Source organism: Oncorhynchus keta, chromosome 10 (genome assembly GCF_023373465.1).
Source record: "Oncorhynchus keta strain PuntledgeMale-10-30-2019 chromosome 10, Oket_V2, whole genome shotgun sequence".
In the NCBI taxonomy this organism is placed as follows: domain Eukaryota; kingdom Metazoa; phylum Chordata; class Actinopteri; order Salmoniformes; family Salmonidae; genus Oncorhynchus; species Oncorhynchus keta.
The window spans coordinates 60461552-60482347 of record NC_068430.1 but is presented as its reverse complement, the minus strand read 5'-3'; the positions used below and the strand labels follow the sequence as shown (position 1 = coordinate 60482347).

Genomic DNA, 20796 nt, shown 5'->3' with positions numbered 1-20796 from the left:
CTTAACGATTACAAGCATAACCATAACATGACGCAGTCGCCACTACTTGAAAATATGGAGTGCGCTACTCAGTAATGTGTTGTATTGGATTATCCTCAAACATAATACTTTATATGCAAAACAAAAAGTTAATTGCTTAGCCACATTTTTTGAAGTATTACTTTAGTGCCTTGTTGCAAACAAAATGCATGTTTTGGAATATTTTTTTCTACAGGCTTCCTTTTCACTCTGCCAATTCGGGTTAGTGTTGTGGAGTAACTACAATGTTGTTGATCCATTCAGTTTACTATCACAGCCAATAAACTCTTAACTGTTGGCGGTTTCATTCCTCTCCGGCAACTGAGTTAGGAAGGACGTCTATCTTTGTAGTAACTGGGTGTATTGATACACCATCCAAAGTGTAATTAATAACTTCACCATGCTCAAAGGGATATTCAGTCAGATTTTTTTATATTTTTTTTACCCATCTACCAATAGGTGCCCTTCTTTGTGAGGCATTGGAAAACCTCAGCACACGGAGTCCATGCAACTTGTGACATGTTAAATACATTTTTACTCATGAACTTGAAATAGGCTTGCAATTACGAAGGGGTTTAATACTTGACTCAAGACACTTCAGCTTTTCATTTATGAATGTAAAAATGCCCCATAATGCATTGTGTGTAGGCCAGTGACTTTTTATTGCCTGTAAACACAACAAAAGTAGAACAAGCTAAGCGGTGTGCATACTTTCTGAAGGCACTGTAGCTATCCAACCGTTTCCAATCGCAATAATCTCTGCACGGTGTCAGGTAGGGTAGGCTATGCACCAAACGGCCAAACCTTACTTGAAAAAGTGAAGAAAGTGGCTGTACTGATGTCAGAGCAAACCAGTCTCTGGTAAATGAATGCTTGGTTACATGAAATGTTAGTTTGGCTGCACATAATACATCACAAGAAAGCCCTTAGCTGGATTCTTTATTAATAGAGAAATAATGATGTACATAGGCCTACAGAGTAATGGTTGTATTGAAGGTTGGTTTTGACTGAACTTCAAGGGCTGGTTCCCTGGACACAGATTAAACTATTGAGATTCTGTATTGAACATGCTTTTTAGTCCAGAAGGCCTGATCTGTATCCAGGAAATTGTGCATAAATGACAATATAAATAAAGTAAAAATAAATGAGTAAAGCCTGTATTTGAGTCAGATTTCCCAATAGAAACAACCTTTTATGCTGCAGGAAATTACCTCAGTAGATATTCCAATTAATATCATTTCAGTTTTCCCTTCATGATAGAGATAAATCAAACGGCATTTGATAATCCATACTCAAACAAGAATACAATCTAATTTTTGATGAATGTGGATTGTGTTGTCAATAGATGTACAAAAATAAGTAAATGAAAGAAAATACCAAGCTAAATATCACATTGAGGAATGTTACCCGTTTAAAGTGTATTTTGTTTTACATAAACCTAGAAATATTTCATAAAATATATATTTTTGATGATACATAATATAAGGCATTCCAGTACAAAAACAGAAAGCTAATTTAGAGTATTTATTCCCTTTCTGACCATGGCTATACAGAATCAAAGTTTGGATTTGGGAAGTTCAGATTTGATGGGTTATTGGGATCGAAATCTTCGTCATCCGCAAAATCCTCTGGGTCTAGGTCCGCCTCAAACATCCTCTGTAACAAACCATCCACGGTTTTGTATCCTGGGAGGAAGCAGGCAGAAAGCTGAGGTCAGTACAGATGGTTAAAAGGGAAAGTCCTATTCAGGTAGACTACTACCTGAACTTGTCTAACAAAAACACAGATTTTCATTTTCCTATTGAAAAAAAATGGTTTTTGCTAACCTTTTTCAGGGTAGTAAATCATAATTCATCACATACTGTATAACTAGGATGATTCAATGTGATTCTATGATTGTGAATTCAGTACATTCAGAATACACAACACATTATAAGCAGCCATAATATTTGAAAGTGCATGAATTGCCATATGCATATATTCCATACACATTAATAGATTTCCAAGGTATAAAATGTATCATCATGTATCACACCATACAGGTGATTCAGACAGTAATGCAATGAATTCTCCTCAAAGCTTACTTTTACAGGCGATCTTGAACATGAGTGCAGGTTTTTCCTTGGTCGACTCAGAGTTGCCCATATCATTGTCGTTCGTTTCCATGGCATCCACCAAGTTTCCATCCAGTTTCTCTCTGATTGGCACAAAGAGAAAGCACATTAAAATCAAGATAAACATGGCTGTTCAGGAGGATACATCGTTACAGAACGTTCTGAAATGTTTTGCATAGACTGAGCAGCTATGATTGTCATGTTGAATAGGAAATCATATCAATTCATCACATTTATATCTGGAACACTGAATATTTCACCTCACTGAACATCCGAGTCTGCCACATCTACTGGCCAATAAGCAATTAGCAAACCCTTTATTTTAAGGCAGTGCATCATGAATACTGTATGTGGTTTAGCTTGGAACATGACTCATGGCTACAGAAAATGATGCATGCTACACTTTCACCCCTCTAACTCAATACAAAATAGAGCCCACCCCATGCCATAAAAAAATTATTCTTCTTTAATTGCAAAACTATCAGGCACTTACTGTTTGACGCCCAATTGCAGTTCCTCAATTTTCTTTTCCAGAGAAGATTGTAGGTTACTTTGGTCTACGGTATACTCCACGAAGAAGGCTTCCAGGACGAAAGCAATGAAAATACTGGTGGGAAAAAAAGCATGCGATACTCAATTTTCAAAGAGTGAGTTATCAAATAGCAAGTCATAGGCACTCCTCCAGCTCTGAAACTATTACATGGGTATAAGCAATATGGCGGACATTCCTCCAAGCCAATCAAAAAACAAAGCAAAGTTATTACCATATTGCTTAAACTTGTCTAATCCTTTTAGATCTACAGTATTGCCTGGGGGGGGGGATTTGTAATTCAGCAATAGAGTATCATTAAGAAGTCTGTTTGGTTCTCAGTATTTCAAAGGAGACTTGTTCTTACTTGATAATGATGATGACAACTACAATGTGGAAGAGGACAAAGAACATCCTGGCTGAGATGTGAGTGACCGCGGTGAAACCGCTGGACAGCAGTGGGACCAACATTAAAGAAAATAATAAAATAGTAATAATACTTCACTGAGTGGTCAAGTTAGCCTGGCAACTTTGAGAAACACTGAGAAATTACCCAGTTGTCTGGATCCTAAAATAAGCTATGAACTGTTTACTAAAGAAAAAGGATAGGTTATAGTGCAATTTCATCTAATTTTTAACCCTCTACACACTAACCTACTGTAAAGTTTTAGTCAGTGACCACTACTTACTGTACGTTTCAATTCAAGATTTCTATCTTGGAGCAACATTTTCACAAGAGTACATAAAAAGTATTGGTTTTAGCTTAATATCTGTATTTTCCCAAGCTTTGAAAAGGATATCATGCCACTGGTTGACCACGGTGAGTTCCAGTAACAGGATAAAAGAGGAAACAACGTTGTTAAAGTTGTTCTTGCAGTAGTTGTGCTTGGCGAACACTGAGTTTTTGAGCAGAGGGTTTCCACAGAATGCCTTATCCGGATCAGTGGAGTTGGCCTCGAAAAAGCGTATTTTCCCTTTGAACAGCTCCATTCCCACCATGGCGAATATGTAATAGACCACCTGAAAAATATATGGAACAACTATGCAGTCAATCAATCAGTTGCAACACAGGATTACATAGAGGGATATTTCACTCCAATCAATTGTCTGATGTTGTCAGCAATCATAATACAGTGTAATTTAAATATGAGTCAATGACCAAGACCATCTAATTTGTAGATCCAGCTGTATGGCATAATCAAAAATGAACAGAAGAGATAAGCACCACAATTGTAGTCCTTATCTTTTCCATTCATTTAGGGTTGAGCTGGATATACATAGCTGATAGATTGGGAATTTGATTCATCTTGACCTTTGAAATCATAGAATATCCCTTACAAGCGTCAATCTCATGAGCTTAGTTCAACTGAACCCAAAATACAAGCTTATTTTACTCCAATGTTTGTAAACAAAGTAGATGTAAAACACCATATAGGCTCAAAACATGGTTACAACTATAATTACAGTTTCATGGATGGTCAGTCCTTGCATCCATAGCTTTGTCTATGAATTTGAGAGTAGTTACATTTCTCCAGCCCCATCCCTCAGCCTTTTAGTGAAACAGTGGAGGGGAGTACACTTTGGTATCGTTTCAACTCCTGATTGGCACTTTAAGCTCAATATGCAGGAATAGAGTCACACTTGGAGTCCATAAATATCATTAATAAACACAATAACTTCTTGGTGTAATTTAACTGCACACTAACAACTTACGACAATGAGCTGTCCGAAGGTGAGTATCGTTGGTCCAATCTTGATGAGGGTGTTGATGATGGCACGGAACCTGAGGGGAGAAAGAACATCAGGAAGAGTTCCACGTCCAAGTCTATGAATGAGAATATCAAAATCAACCATATCTGACTTCTATAGGTCTTTCTGCAAAATCATTTTGTCACAGTAGCTACTAGCTCTGGTAGTTAAGGGAAACGGTTTGATAATGTTTCACATCTTAAGTTTGAAGCACACACACACACAAACAGACACTGCTCATACAGGAAAAGGAAGTCCTTGACCTCCTAACCTTTTGATGTTGTCCACCACTCGTATGAGCCTCAAGATGCGCAGGATGAACACAATGTCCAGGATCTGACGGCTGGTGTAGCCTCCAGCTGGGACAAAACACATGAACATCACAACATGAACGCCAGGCAGACACGGAGGGCTAAATTATTTTACATGCATGTGTTCTACGCTGCAAGTTAGTAGAGGGTACCATCGACAGCATAAAGAAAAAAAGACAGACAATAAACAGCATCCCAAGTCAACATAGGAAGCAGTTGTTTGATTTATAGCGCTTTTCAACAAGCTCCTCAAAGTAGGAAAAACCTAATCCATCGCCAATGTATGCCACCCACTACCAATGTCATTATATACTATACTGATTTTTCAATCATTTAATTGATGAGTCTATCAGAAGTGATCAATTAAAAAAAAAAAACATGAATAAAGTACCATTTTATCTTTCATTGTACTTTTGCTCATTTTCAAAAATGAAACATAACGATGACCACTCATTCAATAGGTTTAAAATAATACATGAAAAGGTCAAAGACCTATGGGCAACAGAAACAATAGGATGACTCCAACAAACAAACGAGAGGGTTACTATAGGTGACCTTCCAGTCCTGCTCCCCAGGGCCAGCACAGCATTGAAATAACGTAAAACCTCAATGTTAGCTCAATGTCAACAGCAGCCAGCATTAACAATGAGCCGCCATCAGAGGGTGGCTCATGAGGAACAGCAAACCGCAGACAAAAATGGACAGTTAAGTTGGATATTGTATTTCCCTTAATATAAACAATGACAGTAAAAGTTCTCAAATGCCATAGTGGTCTACAATTGGAAATGTAGGCACACTGCTGCTGAGCCCTTAATAAAGAAAATAACAAAGAAATAATAAATGTACTGTTTGTGAGTAAAGAGTGGAAGTCATCGATAACACAATGTGCTAGATTTAAAGACATATATTGGGACAGTTTCCCCGGACACAGATTATGCCTAATCCTGGAATAAAAAGCATGCTCAATGGAGAATCTAATGGAATTCCCTTTTCCCTTCCCTAACACAGATTTAGGTTTTACTTACATAATTTCAGTGCTGAATTGATGATCATAGCAATCAAGGCAGTGATGACAATGATGGTGTCAAACCTGTGTGCATAGTGGTGAGGAAGATATTACTACACAAGTACTTCAACCGAAGCAGAAACGGTCTCCTTTCATTGCAGTTCAATCATCATATACCTAATCAGCTAGTACCACTTAAGTACGCAAGCCTTGGTCACAGAATTAGGGATGTTGCATCTGCATGGCGTAAGGGGAACATAAAATTTCTAATATTGAGCAGACCTGGGTTGAAATAGTACTGTTTTTTTCCTTTCAACTTTTGCCGTTCTTGATTGAGCTTGCCTGACACAATGGAAGTCAAAAAAGTGCAGACCCTCAAAACGCTCAAAATATGTGACCTGACTGCCCTCGACCAGCACAAAAACATCCTGTGGCGGACTGCAATAGCATCGAATAGTCCCCGCGATATGCAACTGTTCAGGGAAGTCACGAATCAATACACGCAGTCAGTCAGGAAAGCTAAGGCCAGCTTCTTCAGGCAGAAGTTTGCATCCAGTAGCTCCAACTCCAAAAAGTTCTGGGACACTGAAGTCCATGGAGAACAAGAGCACCTCCTCCCAGCTGCCCACTGCACTGAGGCTAGGTAACACGGTCACCACCGATAAATCCATGATTATCGAAAACTTCTACAAGCATTTCTCAACGGCTGGCCATGCCTTCCGCCTGGCTACTCCAACCTCGGCCAACAGCTCCGCCCCCCCGCAGCTCCTCGCCCAAGCCTCTCCAGGTTCTCCTTTACCCAAATCCAGATAGCAGATGTCCTGAAAGAGCTGCAAAACCTGGACCCGTATAAATCAGCTGGGCTTGACAATCTGGACCCTCTATTTCTGAAACTATCCGCCGCCATTGTCGCAACCCCTATTACCAGCCTGTTCAACCTCTGTTTCATATCGTCTGAGATCCCCAAGGATTGGAAAGCTGCCGCAGTCACCCCCCTATTCAAAGGGGGAGACACCCTGGACCCAAACTGTTAGACCTATATCCATCCTGCCCTGCCTATCTAAGGTCTTCGAAAGCAAAGTCAACAAACAGGTCACTGACCATCTCGAATCCCACCGTACCTTCTCCGCTGTGCAATCTGGTTTCCGAGCCGGTCACGGGTGCACCTCAGCCACACTCAAGATACTAAAACGATATCATAACCGCCATCGATAAAAGACAGTACTGTGCAGCAGTCTTCGTCGACCTTGCCAAGGCTTTCGACTCTGTCAATCACCATATTCTTATCGGCAGACTCAGTAGCCTCGGTTTTTCTGATGACTGCCTTGCCTGGTTCACCAATTACTTTGCAGACAGAGTTCAGTGTGTCAAATCGGAGGGCATGCTGTCCGGTCCTCTGGCAGTCTATGGGGGTGCCACAGGGTTCAATTCTCGGGCCAACTCTTTTCTCTGTATATATCAATGATGTTGCTCTTCTTGCGGGCGATTCCCTGATCCACCTCTACGCAGACGACACCATTCTATATACTTTCGGCCCGTCATTGGACACTGTGCTATCTAACCTCCAAATGAGCTTCAATGCCATACAATACTCCTTCCGTGGCCTCCAACTGCTCTTAAACGCTAGTAAAACCAAATGCATGCTTTTCAACCGATCGCTGCCTGCACCCGCATGCCCGACTAGCATCACCACCCTGGATGGTTCCGACCTTGAATATGTGGACATCTATAAGTACCTAGGTGTCTGTCTAGACTGCAAACTCTCCTTCCAGACTCATATCAAACATCTCCAATCGAAAACCAAATCAAGAGTCGGCTTTCTATTCCGCAACAAAGCCTCCTTCACTCACGCCGCCAAGCTTACCCTAGTAAAACTGACTATCCTACCGATCCTCGACTTCGGCGATGTCATCTACAAAATTGCTTCCAACACTCTACTCAGCAAACTGGATGCAGTTTATCACAGTGCCATCCGTTTTATCACTAAAGCACCTTATACCACCCACCACTGCGACTTGTATGCTCTAGTCGACTGGCCCTCGCTACATATTCGTCGCCAAACCCACTGGCTCCAGGTCATCTACAAGTCCATGCTAGGTAAAGCTCCGCCTTATCTCAGTTCACAGGTCACGATGGCAACACCCACCAGTAGCACGCGCTCCAGCAGGTGTATCTCACTGATCATCCCTAAAGCCAACACCTCATTTGGCCGCCTTTCGTTCCAGTACTCTGCTGCCTGTGACTGGAACAAATTGCAAAACTCGCTGAAGTTGGAGACTTTTATCTCCCTCACCAACTTTAAACATTAGCTATCTGAGCAGCTAACCGATCGCTGCAGCTGTACATAGTCTATTGGTAAATAGCCCACCCATTTTCACCTACCTCATCCCCATACTGTTTTTATTTATTTACTTTTCTGCTCTTTTGCACACCAATATCTCTACCTGTACATGACCATCTGATCATTTATCACTCATTAATCTGCAAAATTGTAATTATTTGCCTACCTCCTCATGCCTTTTGCACACATTGTATATAGACTGCCCTTTTTTTTAATACTGTGTTATTGACTTGTTAATTGTTTACTCCATGTGTAACTCTGTGTTGTCTGTTCACACTGCTATGCTTTATCTTGGTCAGGTCGCAGTTGCAAATGAGAACTTGTTCTCAACTAGCCTAACTGGTTAAATAAAGGTGAAATAAAAAATTAAAAAATTAAAAACAACAAAATTATACTATGTATACTACTACTGGCAACACAAGGGGTTGGTTTCCCAGATTAAGATTGAGTTTTGTCCTGGATTAAAAAGCAAGCTCAATGCGATTCTTCAGTAAGCATGCTTTTTAGTCCAGGACTAGGCTTAAATCGCTGCCCGCGTAACCGGACAAAAATGCTTGGGCTTCTCACCAATTCCAGAACTGGTGTCTGGAGAAGAAGGCACGCGGTTCGAAGCTGTACAGTTTGAGGAGGATCTCTAGGAGATAGAGAACCAGGAAAGCCCACTCTACGTTGGCTATCAACGGGTCCTCCTCATCCAGGCCGATGAACACAGCGTTAACCAGGATGATCAGGTCATAGGTGTACATGAACGCCCTGGTTATCACACACACACGCACACATGGAAAGAAACACATAGATATACAGTGCCTTGTGGAATAAGTCAACGGGTCTGAATACTTTCCCATTTTGTTACGTTACAGCCGTATTCTAAAATGGATTAAATACATAAAAATCCTCAATCTACACACAATACCCCATAATGACAAAGCAAAAAAATAGGTTTTTAGAAATGTTTGCACATTTATTAAAAATGTAAAACAGAAATACCTTATTTACACAAGTATGCAGACCCTTTGCTATGAGACTCGAAATTGAGCTCAGGTGCATCCCGTTTCCATTCATCATCCTTGAGATGTTCCTACAACTTGATTAGAGTCCACCTGTGATAAATTTAATTGATTGGACAAGATTTGGAAAAGCACACTTCTGCCTATATAAAAGGTCCCACAGTTGACAGTCAAAGGAAATTGTCCGTAGAGCTCTGAGATTGTGTCGAGGCACAGATCTGGAGAAGGGGCCCAAAAAATGTTTGCTGCACTGAAGGTCCTCAAAAACACAGTGGCCTCCATCATTCTTAAAATGGAAGAAGTTATATACCACTAAGACTCTTCCTAGAGCTGGCCGCCCAGCCAAACTGGGCAATCGGGGGAGAAGGGCATTCGTCAGGTAAGTGACCAAGAACCCGATGGTCACGCTGACAGAGCTCTAGAGTTCCTCTGTGGAGATGAGAGAACTTTCCAGAAGGACAACCATCTCTGCAGCACGCCACCTATCAGGCCTTTATGGTAGTGGCCAGAAGGAAGCCTCTCCTCCGTAAAAAGCACATGACAGCCTGCTTGGAGTTTGCCAAAAGGCACCTAAAGACTCTCAGAGCATGAGAAACAAGATTCTCTGGTCTGATGAAACCAAAATTCAACTCTTTGGTCTGAATGTGTCTGGAGGAAACCTGGCATCATCCCTACGGTGAAGCAGGGTGGTGGCAGCATCATGCTGTAGGGGTGTTTTTCAGTGGCAGGGACTGGGAGACTAGTCAGGATCGAAGCAAAGATTAACAGAGCAAAATAGAGAGATCCTTGATGAAAACCTTCTCCAGGGCGCTCAGGACATCTCTGGAGAGACCTGAAAATAGCTGTGCAGCTATGCTCCCCATCTAACCTGACAGAGCTTGAGAAGAATGGGAGAAACTCCCCAAATACAGGTGTGCCATGCTTGTAGTGGCATACCCAAGAAGACTCAAGATTGTAATTGCTGCCAAAGGTGCTTCAACAAAGTACTGAGTAAAGGGTCAGAATTCTTATGTAAAATATGATACGTTATTTACATTTAATAAATTAGCAAACATTTCTAAAAACCTGTCTTTGCCTTGTCATTATGGGGTATTATGTGTAGATTGAAGAAAACAAAACAATTGAATACATTTTAGAGTAAGGCTGTAACCTAACACAATGTGGAAAAGTTCAAGGGGTCTCAATACTTTCTGAAGGCACTGTCTACTTTCAGATACTTTCACACGCTCCCCCAAACCTCTTCCCTGTACGTCTGCTGAGTAACATCTACACTCATTGGCTGTACTCACTTGTGCTGGACCATGCGGCAGACGAGACGACTGGGGGAGGAGAGATAGAGAGAGGGGAGCCATGTCTTGAGGGGGTGAGGCCGTGACTTCATCATGATCACCTGGATGTTCAGGAGGTCCGCAAGCTGAACAAATGCCAATTTCCCTGCACAGGTGGATGGAAGGATTCAATTAATTAAGGCTTCAGCTCAAAGCAGGTGCTGCATTGGTCATCTTGGGAAACACTACGGTCACGTTCCAGGGTAACTACATTGCAGGCATTGCATTGCATGAACCAATGGTTGTGTACCATGTCAGTGACTGGGAATTTGGGCTTCAAATGACTACATCATATGATGTGGATGTTAGCTGATATATTAAACACCTATCCAGGTCCATCTGCATGTAACACAGCTTTGTGTGGGTCTCTGTGTGAAGTAGACTTCAATCACTCACCTATGCAGCCTTTGTTGTTGTCGTCGGAGACGCTCCACAGCAGCTCCCTGTGGGCGTTGCTGATGTCCGGCTGGACCAACCGCACAAGCTGGTTCCAACAGGCCTGGCTTACCACAGGCTCCTCCTCTCCCTTCCTCTCCTGCAGCACACCGAAGGCACGCACCATCTTGTGCCTCTTGGCCCTGACGAGCATCCGTACTTCTTCCTGATTGGATACATAGGATAGGAGTAGGATGAAGTCGCCTGTAGACACTGATCTTGTCTCAGTTTAGCATTTTCCCCACAAATGGTTGAGGTTAGGTAAGGTTAGGTAAGACACCAAGCTGCCTTAATCTACAGAGCCAGGAGATAGGAGCAGGAGCCATTCCATCTCACACAAGCCAAGGCTACTTACATTTTAAAAGTCACCAATATTGAATTTCAGAATAAACACATAAAAGCACTCAAAATAGCTACCTTTAAGCAACAACCTATCAAAGTTGTGACGTTCAACATGCTCATTCAGACACGCTCATTCAGACACGCTCTACACAAAATGAAACAAACCATTTCAGAACCAACAAAATGAGTAAATCTGCTAAGAAATTGCTTATAACATTGTCACGTCCGCCCACTCTACCTTCAGGTACTTTTTGTAGTTGTTGTACACGACCGCCAGGAACACTGACATGAAGATGTAGGTGTTGATGAGGATATAGGTGATGAAGAACACGGCAAAGTAAATACTGAAGTTGTACGCTGGCATCCTACGTAGGGAAATAAAGACAAAAATAAAAAAAAGATTTGTCCACGTGTCTATATATTAAAGATTAAACAATTAAATGACTTGTGATATTTTACAGTTTAGGTATTTTGCAGACGCTCTTATCCAGAGCGACTAACAACCAGTGTATTCAACTTCAGTCGGCAAAACCCAACTCGTATCACCATCATTGCAAGTATAATCTACTCCCAGCAAAATTGTTGTAGGTTTATTAGGTACACCACCCTTTCACAGAAATGGTTCGCTCCTACAGACAGGGAGTCACATGGCCATGGCTTGCTATATCAAGCAGGCAGAGACATTCAGTTACTGTTCGATTGAACATTAGAATGGCAAAACGAGTGACTTAAGCGCCTTTGAACGTGGTATTATCGTCAGTTCTAGGTGTGACGGTTCCAATATCGCAGAAATGTCCGTCCTCCTGGGCTTTTCATGAGCGACAGTGTCTAAGGTTTACCGAGAATGGTGCATCCAGCCACCAACAGGTAAATAACGGAGCAGTACAACAGTGGTGTGCAGAACGGCATCCCGAGAACGCACAACTCGTCAGTCTGACACCGATGGGCTTATGCAGCAGAAGGCAACACGATGTTCCATTCCTATCAACTAAAAACAAAAATAAGCAGCTCCAGTGGGCACGCGATCGACAACACTGGACAATTGAGTGGAAAAACATTGGCTGGTCCAACTACTCAAGGTTCCTGTTGCATCATGTTGGTGGCAGAGTCACGATTTGTCCTAGGCAGCACGGGTCCAAGGCTCAATCCTGCTTGGTTTCAAAGGTATGGGCTGGTGGGGTAATGTTTTCCTGGTACACGTTAGGTCCCTTGAACAACATTTCCATGCCTCAAAGAATTCAGGCTGTTCTGGAGGCAAAGTGGAATCCGACACAGTACTATATGGGTGTCCCTAATAAACTGGCCACTGTGTGTATATAGAAAGGGGCATGCCAAATGGCAACTTCGCACTTAAAGTTGCACTACAAATCAAGTCATACAGTTAAAGCTAGAATCTTTAAATGCTACATCCATTTTCTGACTTGTAAATTAATGATAAATACCCATTGATTCTTAAAGAATAACTGATAAATGCCAGATGAGCTCAGTCCAACTGTCATACTCCATCAGAACCCAAAATATAAGATTGGAGTAAAAACAATGTTTGAATGTAAACAAACACTGTCTAGCCTCATAACACGGTTAAAACTATAATTTGTGATAGTGGATGGTCATCACTTGTATCCATAGCTCTGTCTATGAATTTGGCAGTGTTTACATTTCTCCAAGCCCACCTCTATCTAAGCTTTTTACCAAAACAGAGGTGGGGTGCTGTTATTTTTTCAATTAAGGATTCTAGCTTTAAAAAATAATTCAAATCTTAGTAGACTTCATAACATAAATAAATTCATAATAAAAATCATAAGGATTAAGTTTGGATAATGTACCCAGGGTACTCACATGATATCCGGGCTGTTGGCAGTCGTGACTAGGACATAGAGATCAAAGACAATCTCCAGATAGTTGGTGAAATAGGGGCGTCCCTCTATTGTTTTAAGGCCCCTAGGGAGGAAGCAGCAGCACAAATGTGGTTTGCATTATGGCCAACAACAATGCCCCCCCCACGGTAGTTTTCAATGCAACTTTATGAAGTGCTACGCATTTGGTAGTACTTCTTTGCTTGCCAACTAGACCAGACAAGCATGGGTGCAGGCTTTTGTTCCAAGTCAGCATGAACATGCCTGATTCAACTAATAAAAGACTTGATAGAATAGGAGTTGAATCAAACTTGTTAACCCTAGTTCTGTTTTTTAATTTCTTATTTTTTAAGTAAAAAGAGTCTGCCTTCCCAACCCCATATGTGGGTCAAATATGACCCGTATGCATTTCCTATGGAATCCACTGCATTGCACTCGTCAAACTGAGTTCTCTTTGTTACAACAATAAATACTAAGTAATTCATAAAATGTATTAAATATCTTGTGTTTAATGTTCATTAATCAGCGTTGTCATTTCTCCTTTTTAACTCATTGAGTAAAAACTGTTTCATAAGGAGGATCACAAGAAAGTTGACAGACATACAGTTGAAGTCAGAAGTTTACATACATCTTAGCAAAATACATTTAAACTCAGTTTTTCACAATTCCTGACATTCAATCCCTGTTTTAGGTCAGTTATGATCACCACTTTATTTTAAGAATGTGAAATGTCAGAATAATAGGAGAGAGAATGAGTTTTCAGCTTTTATTTCTTTCATCACATTCCCAGTGGGTCAGAAGTTTACATACACTCAATTAGTATTTGGTAGCAGTGCCTTTACATTGTTTAACTTGGGTCAAACGTTTCAGGTAGCCTTCCACAATAAGTTAGGTGAATTTTGGCCCATTCCTCCTGACAGAGCTGGTGTAACTGAGTCAAGTTTGTAGGCCTCCTTGCTCGGACACACTTTTTCTGCTCTGCCGGGATGGTGTTCTTCGACTTGCAATCCTGCCCCTTTTTCCTCCAAACATAACAATGGTCATTATGGCTAAACAGTTCTATTTTTGTTTCATCAGACCAGAGGACATTTCTCAAACAAGTATGATCTTTGTCCCCATGTGCAGTTGCAAACTGTAGTCTGGCTTTTTTAATGGCGGTCTTGGAGCAGTGGCTTCTTCCTTGCTGAGTGGCCTTTTAGGTTATGTCGATATAGGACTTGTTTTACTGTGGATATAGATACTTTTGTACCCGTTTCCTCCAGCATCTTCACAAGGTCCTTTGCTGTTGTTCTGGGATTGATTTGCACTTTTCGCACCAAAGCACGTTCATCTCTAGGAGACAGAACGTGTCTCCTTTCTGAGCGGTATGACAGCTGTGTGGTCCCATGGTGTTTATACTTGCGTACGATTGTTTGTACAGATGAATGTGGCGTTGGAAATTGCTCCCAAAGACGAACAGGTCTGCAATTTTTCTGAGCTCTTGGCTTATTTCTTTTGATTTTCCCATGATGACAAGCAAAGAGGCACTGAGTTTGAAGGTAGGCCTTGAAATGCATCCACAGGTTCACCTCCAATTGACTCAAATGATGTCAATTAGCCTTCTAGAAGCTTCTAAAGCCATGACATCATTTTCTGGAATTTTCCAAACTATTTAAAGATACAGTCAACTGAGTGTATGTAATCTTCTGACCGACTGGAATTGTGATACAGTGAATTAAGTGAAATAATCTGTCTGTAAACAAATGTTGGAAAAAGTAGATGTCCTAACCAACTTGCCAAAACTATAGTTTGTTAACAACACATTTGTGAAGTGGTTGAAAAATGAGTTTTAATGACTCCAACCTAAGTGCATGTAAACTTCTGACTTCAACTGTACAATCAAAATGGTTTTACAGATGCTGGATGAGGAAGCCATTTGTGCCTCTGACTCAGAATCAGAGGTATCCAATTCAGATGGCACAGACTATGTGCCTGTGGCTAAAGTTGGAGTTGTGGATGCACCTGGTAGTCCAGCTGTCCTAGAAGATTCTACAGATGGGCAGGACTCCTCCTCTGAGGAGAGTGAGTAAAAAGGGGTCTTACTGGAGTGAACACCCCCCCCCTCTCCACACACACACACACTAAAGGCATAACATCCTGAGGAGCTGCCCAGGGCCTGTGCTGGGGTCAACAGTTGTGTCACCAAAAGTTGCCTGGGAGTTGTTTATTAGTGACAACATCATTGGAGGAGGTCCTAAAGTGTACAAATTTAGAAGGACGGGGGAGAAGAGCGATAGCAAAAGGGACAGAGTGGAGAGAAGTCGACAAAGAAGAACTAAAGGCCTTTATTGGTTTAACCCTCCTTTCCGGCATGGAGAACAGGTGGGATGTCTCAACAAGGAAGCTATTTTCGGCCACCATGTCGGTTCGGAAGATGAGGATATCCGTCGCTACCGGAGGCTTGATGACAAGAGGAACAGAGTGATCAGAGAGGCAACGGACCACCTGGCAGCCTTCCGGTATGTGGGGACCTTTTCCTAACAAACTGTAGAGGAAGGTTCATCCCCAGCGATTGAGTCACAGTGGATGAGCAGTTTTCCTCCAGACGTGACGCTTGGCATTCCGTCCAATATTGGTTTCATCAGACCAGAGAATCTTGTTTCTCATGTCTGAGAGTCCTTTAGGTGCCAATTTGGCAAACTCCAAGCGGGCTGTCATGTGCCTTTTACTGAGGAGTGGCTTCCGTCTGGCCACTACCATAAAAGGCCTGATTGGTGGAGTGCTGCAGAGATGGTTGGAAGGTTCTCCCATCTCCACAGATGAACTGAGGCAATGGAAAGCTGTGGGGTGATGAAAGAGAGCCATGCCACCACCACTCAGAGCAGCCAGGTCCAGAAGAGGTGCCAGTTCTGCCCAAGCGCAAAGGATAGAAAAGTCAGCTGCTGGTGTTCTCAGTGCAACACACCTGTCTGCAAAGAGCACAGTCACATGCTTGTTGTTTGTAACAAATGCATGGACTAAGACAGCATAAGAAAGCATCACACACGCAAACTTTGTTCCTTTTAGGAACACTTTTAGTGTTGTCATTTATATTGATGAACTTTGGATTTTCAAATAAATGTTTTGAAATATTACAAAACATGCTTAAGGTGGTTTTATTTTGTTCTTCACATTAAAAGGTTGAATGTGAAACTTTGATTGTAAGAACAATATGTTCATATTTTCAATAGCCGTCATGGAATTTCATAATATGTTATCATTCGAATGTGTATCAAACTGTTGAAGAGCAGTTAAAAACATCTAAAATAATAAAAAGGCCCAAATCATCACTCAAAACAATTATGTTCCACAAAATTGATCATATTTTAGACCCATGTGTATCAAACGCAGATATTACAGAATCGGGTCATTTTGACCTGGCATGTGCATTCTTTGGGCGCCATGTTTACTATGCATTCCAGGGTTAATGCTTGGCTGGAATAAAGGCCTGCATTCAGACCAGGCCTCTGCAGACAAAATGGTCACCCCTGTCCGAGATTTTACAATGCTGGCAGACATGCCCGTATGACTACAATTCCTGACTTACCTTTTTCCAAAGAGTTTGAGGGCCATGAGTGAGAACATGAGCACACTGAACATGAAGAGCAGGAAGACATAGAGGATCTGAGGCAGAGCGTTCCGGATGCTTCGGAACGCTCTCCGGAGCTAGAGGAAGGAAAAGAGAATGTGAGTGACAGAAAGGGGATACCTAGTCAGTTGTACAACTGAATGCATTAAACCGAAATGTGTCTTGCGCATTTAACCCAACCCCTCTGAATCAGGGGGAAGATGTGTGTGACAGACAGACTTTACCTGTCTTCCCTCAGTGATATTGACCAGTAGGAGGGGCCTCAGTACCCGCGACCAGCGGACAGCGTAGAAACCACTAGCTTTCAACGCCCCATAAATGATCATGTCAACAAGAGAGAGCTGAGGAGGAGAATAATGTCAATTATTACCCCGTTTCTTTAATTGTATTGGGAGTAGTTATTCAAAGTTGTATGCTTCTAACGACTCCTGGAGACCAAAGTAAATTGTATAGATTTAGTGTGGCAATTGTATTGTAGCCATATTGTTTCCATCTATCCAATCCTGAAGCGGGTGAGTGTAATGGCTAGTGGTTGATTTGCAATTCAGCATTTTGGATTATTTCAGAGCAATTCTCAAACTTCCTAAATTGGAGCCCAGCGTTGGAAGTTGGAATTGGGTCTAGCTTCCAGCAGCATGACGGCTTGAATATAGACCAATTCCAACATTGGGCTCCACTTTTCCACACACTGCTCAATCAAGAGTCAACACCACCCCAGTCATGCAATTTACATTGAAATATGTTTTACTACCTATATCTATCTCCATCAATACATGTTTGCATACATGGTCAATACAGGAGTTAGCGGTGTCCAACATTGCATTCAAAATGAGTCATTTGTTTATTCTGAATCAAACTGAGTCATAGCGTTAACACTAGGAAGTAACTAGTTGAGAATCCCTGACACCGGGAAACTTCGGGCTAAAGGTTGTTTCACAACAGTGTGCAAAGCACTTCTCAGCACATTCTCAACTTGTCATACAGTTCCTTCAAATGCTGCTACACTGACAGTCACTGGGTAGGTTTCCCAACTCCTTCTTGGCCAAAGTAGTAAACGATTTCTTTCAACGACCCAAGACTAATAAATGTTAGCAATACCATGCTTTTGGGTTTGATTCCAGTATTGTTCATATATACAGAATATGTATAAGCTGTCGCCGGATAAAAATAATTCTAATAAATTACAATGTATTATTCCGGTACCTGTACAGAGATATGCACACTGAATCAAAAGCACTGGATCACAATGACCCTAGTGTCCGTGTCTTGTGAGGAGAGGTAGGAGAGAGCAGAGCAGACAAGGCATTTCCAATGTAGTAGTTGGACAAATAAAGTTGTATTGTACTATATTGTATTCCACTAAAGAACATGAGGGTAATACGCACTCCCTAAACTTAAGTACACCAGGCTGGGCTGAAAAATAATACAGATAAGAAATATGAGGTCTGCGGAATATTGCTGTTCCCCTGTGCTTTATTCCTGCACCTAAAAATAATTCCATTATTTGAGTTGCGCCTACCAAAATGATGGCAAAGATGCAGATGTTCTTGGGGTCTTTCCAAAACCTTTCCCGGGGAATGACTTTGGCGTAGTGCACGAGCCGAGCAGTGAAGGCTGCCAGACAGACAAGCTCGATCACTGAGGTAACCTGAAGGAGACAAAAACAATGTGTGCCTGCTATCAATTCAGTAAAAGATTGCATATGTACAACCAATTGTTAGCAATTCATCCCAGTTTGACCAGGTGTTCATTTGGTGCAAACAAGGGAAAAAATGCTTTGAAACAGGGGGGGCTACGTGACCTTGTCCAATGAGAACATTTCAGTTTCAGAACATTTCTGCAATGTGCCCTAGGCCTAATAAACACGGCCCTGGTACTCTCATCACAAAACAGAGGTCACACACAGTGCTACACATAATACAACTGTGGATATATTTAAAACATGAAAAGAGCAATAAAACAAGCCTAAAGAAACAGGGTTATTAGTAACGATTTCAAGAGACAATAATTCCTGCATACTGCTTGGAATGTTTCATTATCTCTGGCCCAAAACATTGGCATTTTAAAAGACTGAGAATTACACCAAGTTGAGAGGAATATCATTGTGGATATCTACCCATATTGGCAGAGGGACAACTGCTGGGTCTTCAAAGATGGCCAAAGCCAGGTCCACTAGGATGAAGGCATACACCAGGATCTGCAAACCCCAATGGTTATAGAGCAGGTACAATCTGTGGAAGAAAAGCAACAACCAGAATCCATATTTCAACGGAATTATCCAATATCTTCAAACATAGATAGTCAGAGAGAGGGTCGTCTTCTTTTTTTCATCTGTTCCTCACACACACACACACACACACAAATATGGCCTATGATAGCAGGACTACCGCTAATGCTATCCTTAAGCAACAAGTGACAAGATTCTATCTATTTGTATTTATTCTAATACATGCTCTGTCTATTTCAATCAATTCAACCAGTTGATTGCTCTGGCAACTATAACCTAACATCATTAAACATAACCATCTCTACCTACCTTATAGCTTGAGGTGTTGTGTCAAAAAAGATGTTCCTGTTATACTGGGCGTCTGACACGTACACTGCTGCAAGGTCAAAATCCTGGAACACCCCCACAGACAATAAAAGCAGCCAGTGAATACTCTACGCAAATAAAACCTTTGGTATATCATAGCCATATCTAGATAATACAAAACAGTAGTGTCTATAGGTTTATTATATGTATAAAGTGTCTCAGGGTAGGAATGCTGATCTAGGACCAGCACCCACCTGTCCATGTAAAAAAGTAAAAAACTGTGATTCCAAGTCAGCACGACCACTCGAAGACGCTTGAAAAATAGAGGAGCTGGATGAAAAATGAAGTGTGTGATCCAACTGGTCAAGTCATGCAATTGGTACAATATATGATCATATGAATCCATGGGATCCTTGATATCAGTAAAGCATTAGAGCAAATAGGGACATTGACTATGCATTATGTACATAGGCTGACAAGTGTCAAGGCAACACTATCAACTGAAGATAATTAAGTAACGTTAGTGTGTAATGAACCAAAATTCAAATTTCAAGGGGAAAAGGCTCCGCGCCAATATAGGCAAACACACATGTTGATGACATGTATAATATAAACGTTAAAAAGGAAAACACGCGTGGTGTGTTGGCTGTGACAAAACGCATTTATTGCCACGCCAGTAAGAGAGCCTAAAGTTGGTGCATGACTATTTCATGCATTATCATCATGATTAAAAAAATGTAAAAAATATTTCAAAAAAAATACAGCCTACAGTAGCCCAGGGCAATTTTATAAAACTATGCACATACCGTGCTCTGCACGAACGCAAACAACAATCATGTGATCAGACAATGACAGAAAGAAAATACTATATAATGTATCGACATGGAAATGTAACGGAGCACCGATAGGTGATACGTCAGCAATATCCTACAAAATATAACTTACACCCTTTGTCTTTCTGTTCCCAGTTTCAGATGCATTACCACTGTTTCTTATCCCCTTTCCATTTTCCGGCGCCTCTTCTGGAGTGATTTCCTTTTTATCTGGTTCAGACATTGTTTTTAGCATTACATTTCCCTTGAAAATGTACTTTTCTCCTCTTTCGTAGGCCTAGATAAACTATTCGCTCCCGTTAAGTTAGCAGGATATCCCGTGATTGAGTTGGGAGTCGTCCCCCCCAAAATTGTTATAACTCCTGTTTTCTTGCACGTTACTGCGTCTGCTACATATACGTTCCTCAAATATCACATATTCTTGTCGAATTGAAGGCATGCTAACATTTTAACCTACTGTCGTAATCGGAGGATGGAATAGCATACTGTCTTTTTTTAATGATAACAGAAAGATTGTGAAATGAATACTTATGCCAGGATTTTTTATCTGTCATGTGACAAGTTTAGCGGAAATAGCGGAGGAGAGACGAACGCGCTGGAAGGAAACGTTACGGCATAAATAGAGTTGCCAGAATGTGAGAACTTTTGTGATGTGAGAACTTAAGGTTCGTACAGCACTCGTATTAGAGAAAACATGATGCCATACACAGTGTACAAAACATTAGGAACACCTGCTCTTTCTATGACAGACTGACCAGATGCACCTGGGGTGATACTAATCCAGGTG

At 41.4% G+C, this 20796-nt stretch overlaps 1 protein-coding gene across 1 annotated transcript; it reads right to left on the bottom strand.

Moving 5' to 3' along the window:
• Positions 1-940: 940 nt before the first annotated feature.
• tpcn3 (two pore segment channel 3) lies at positions 941-20748 on the bottom strand. Its single transcript, XM_035778871.2, has 19 exons — positions 20122-20748; positions 19180-19262; positions 18760-18874; positions 18163-18291; positions 16868-16984; positions 16602-16720; positions 13020-13121; positions 11419-11545; positions 10800-11004; positions 10365-10509; positions 8636-8821; positions 5747-5811; positions 4682-4769; positions 4375-4444; positions 3462-3681; positions 3029-3119; positions 2626-2739; positions 2103-2215; positions 941-1703 (listed from the first exon to the last, which is right to left on the bottom strand). The coding sequence occupies exons 1-19, from the start codon at positions 20242-20244 to the stop codon at positions 1564-1566; spliced, it is 2352 nt and encodes a 783-aa protein (XP_035634764.1). The 5' UTR covers positions 20245-20748; the 3' UTR covers positions 941-1563.
• Between the last annotated feature and the right edge of the window lie 48 nt (positions 20749-20796).

Excerpts from the sequence above, each read along its gene's own strand:
- tpcn3 (XM_035778871.2), bottom strand. The coding sequence starts at position 20,244 with ATGCTAAAAACAATGTCTGAACCAGATAAAAAGGAAATCACTCCAGAA. Across the intron at positions 19,263-20,121 it reads GGAACAGAAAGACAAAGGGT|GATTTTGACCTTGCAGCAGT; the intron begins GTAAGTTATATT and ends GGGGTGTTCCAG. Across the intron at positions 2,740-3,028 it reads GTTGTCATCATCATTATCAA|TATTTTCATTGCTTTCGTCC; the intron begins GTAAGAACAAGT and ends TTTTCCCACCAG.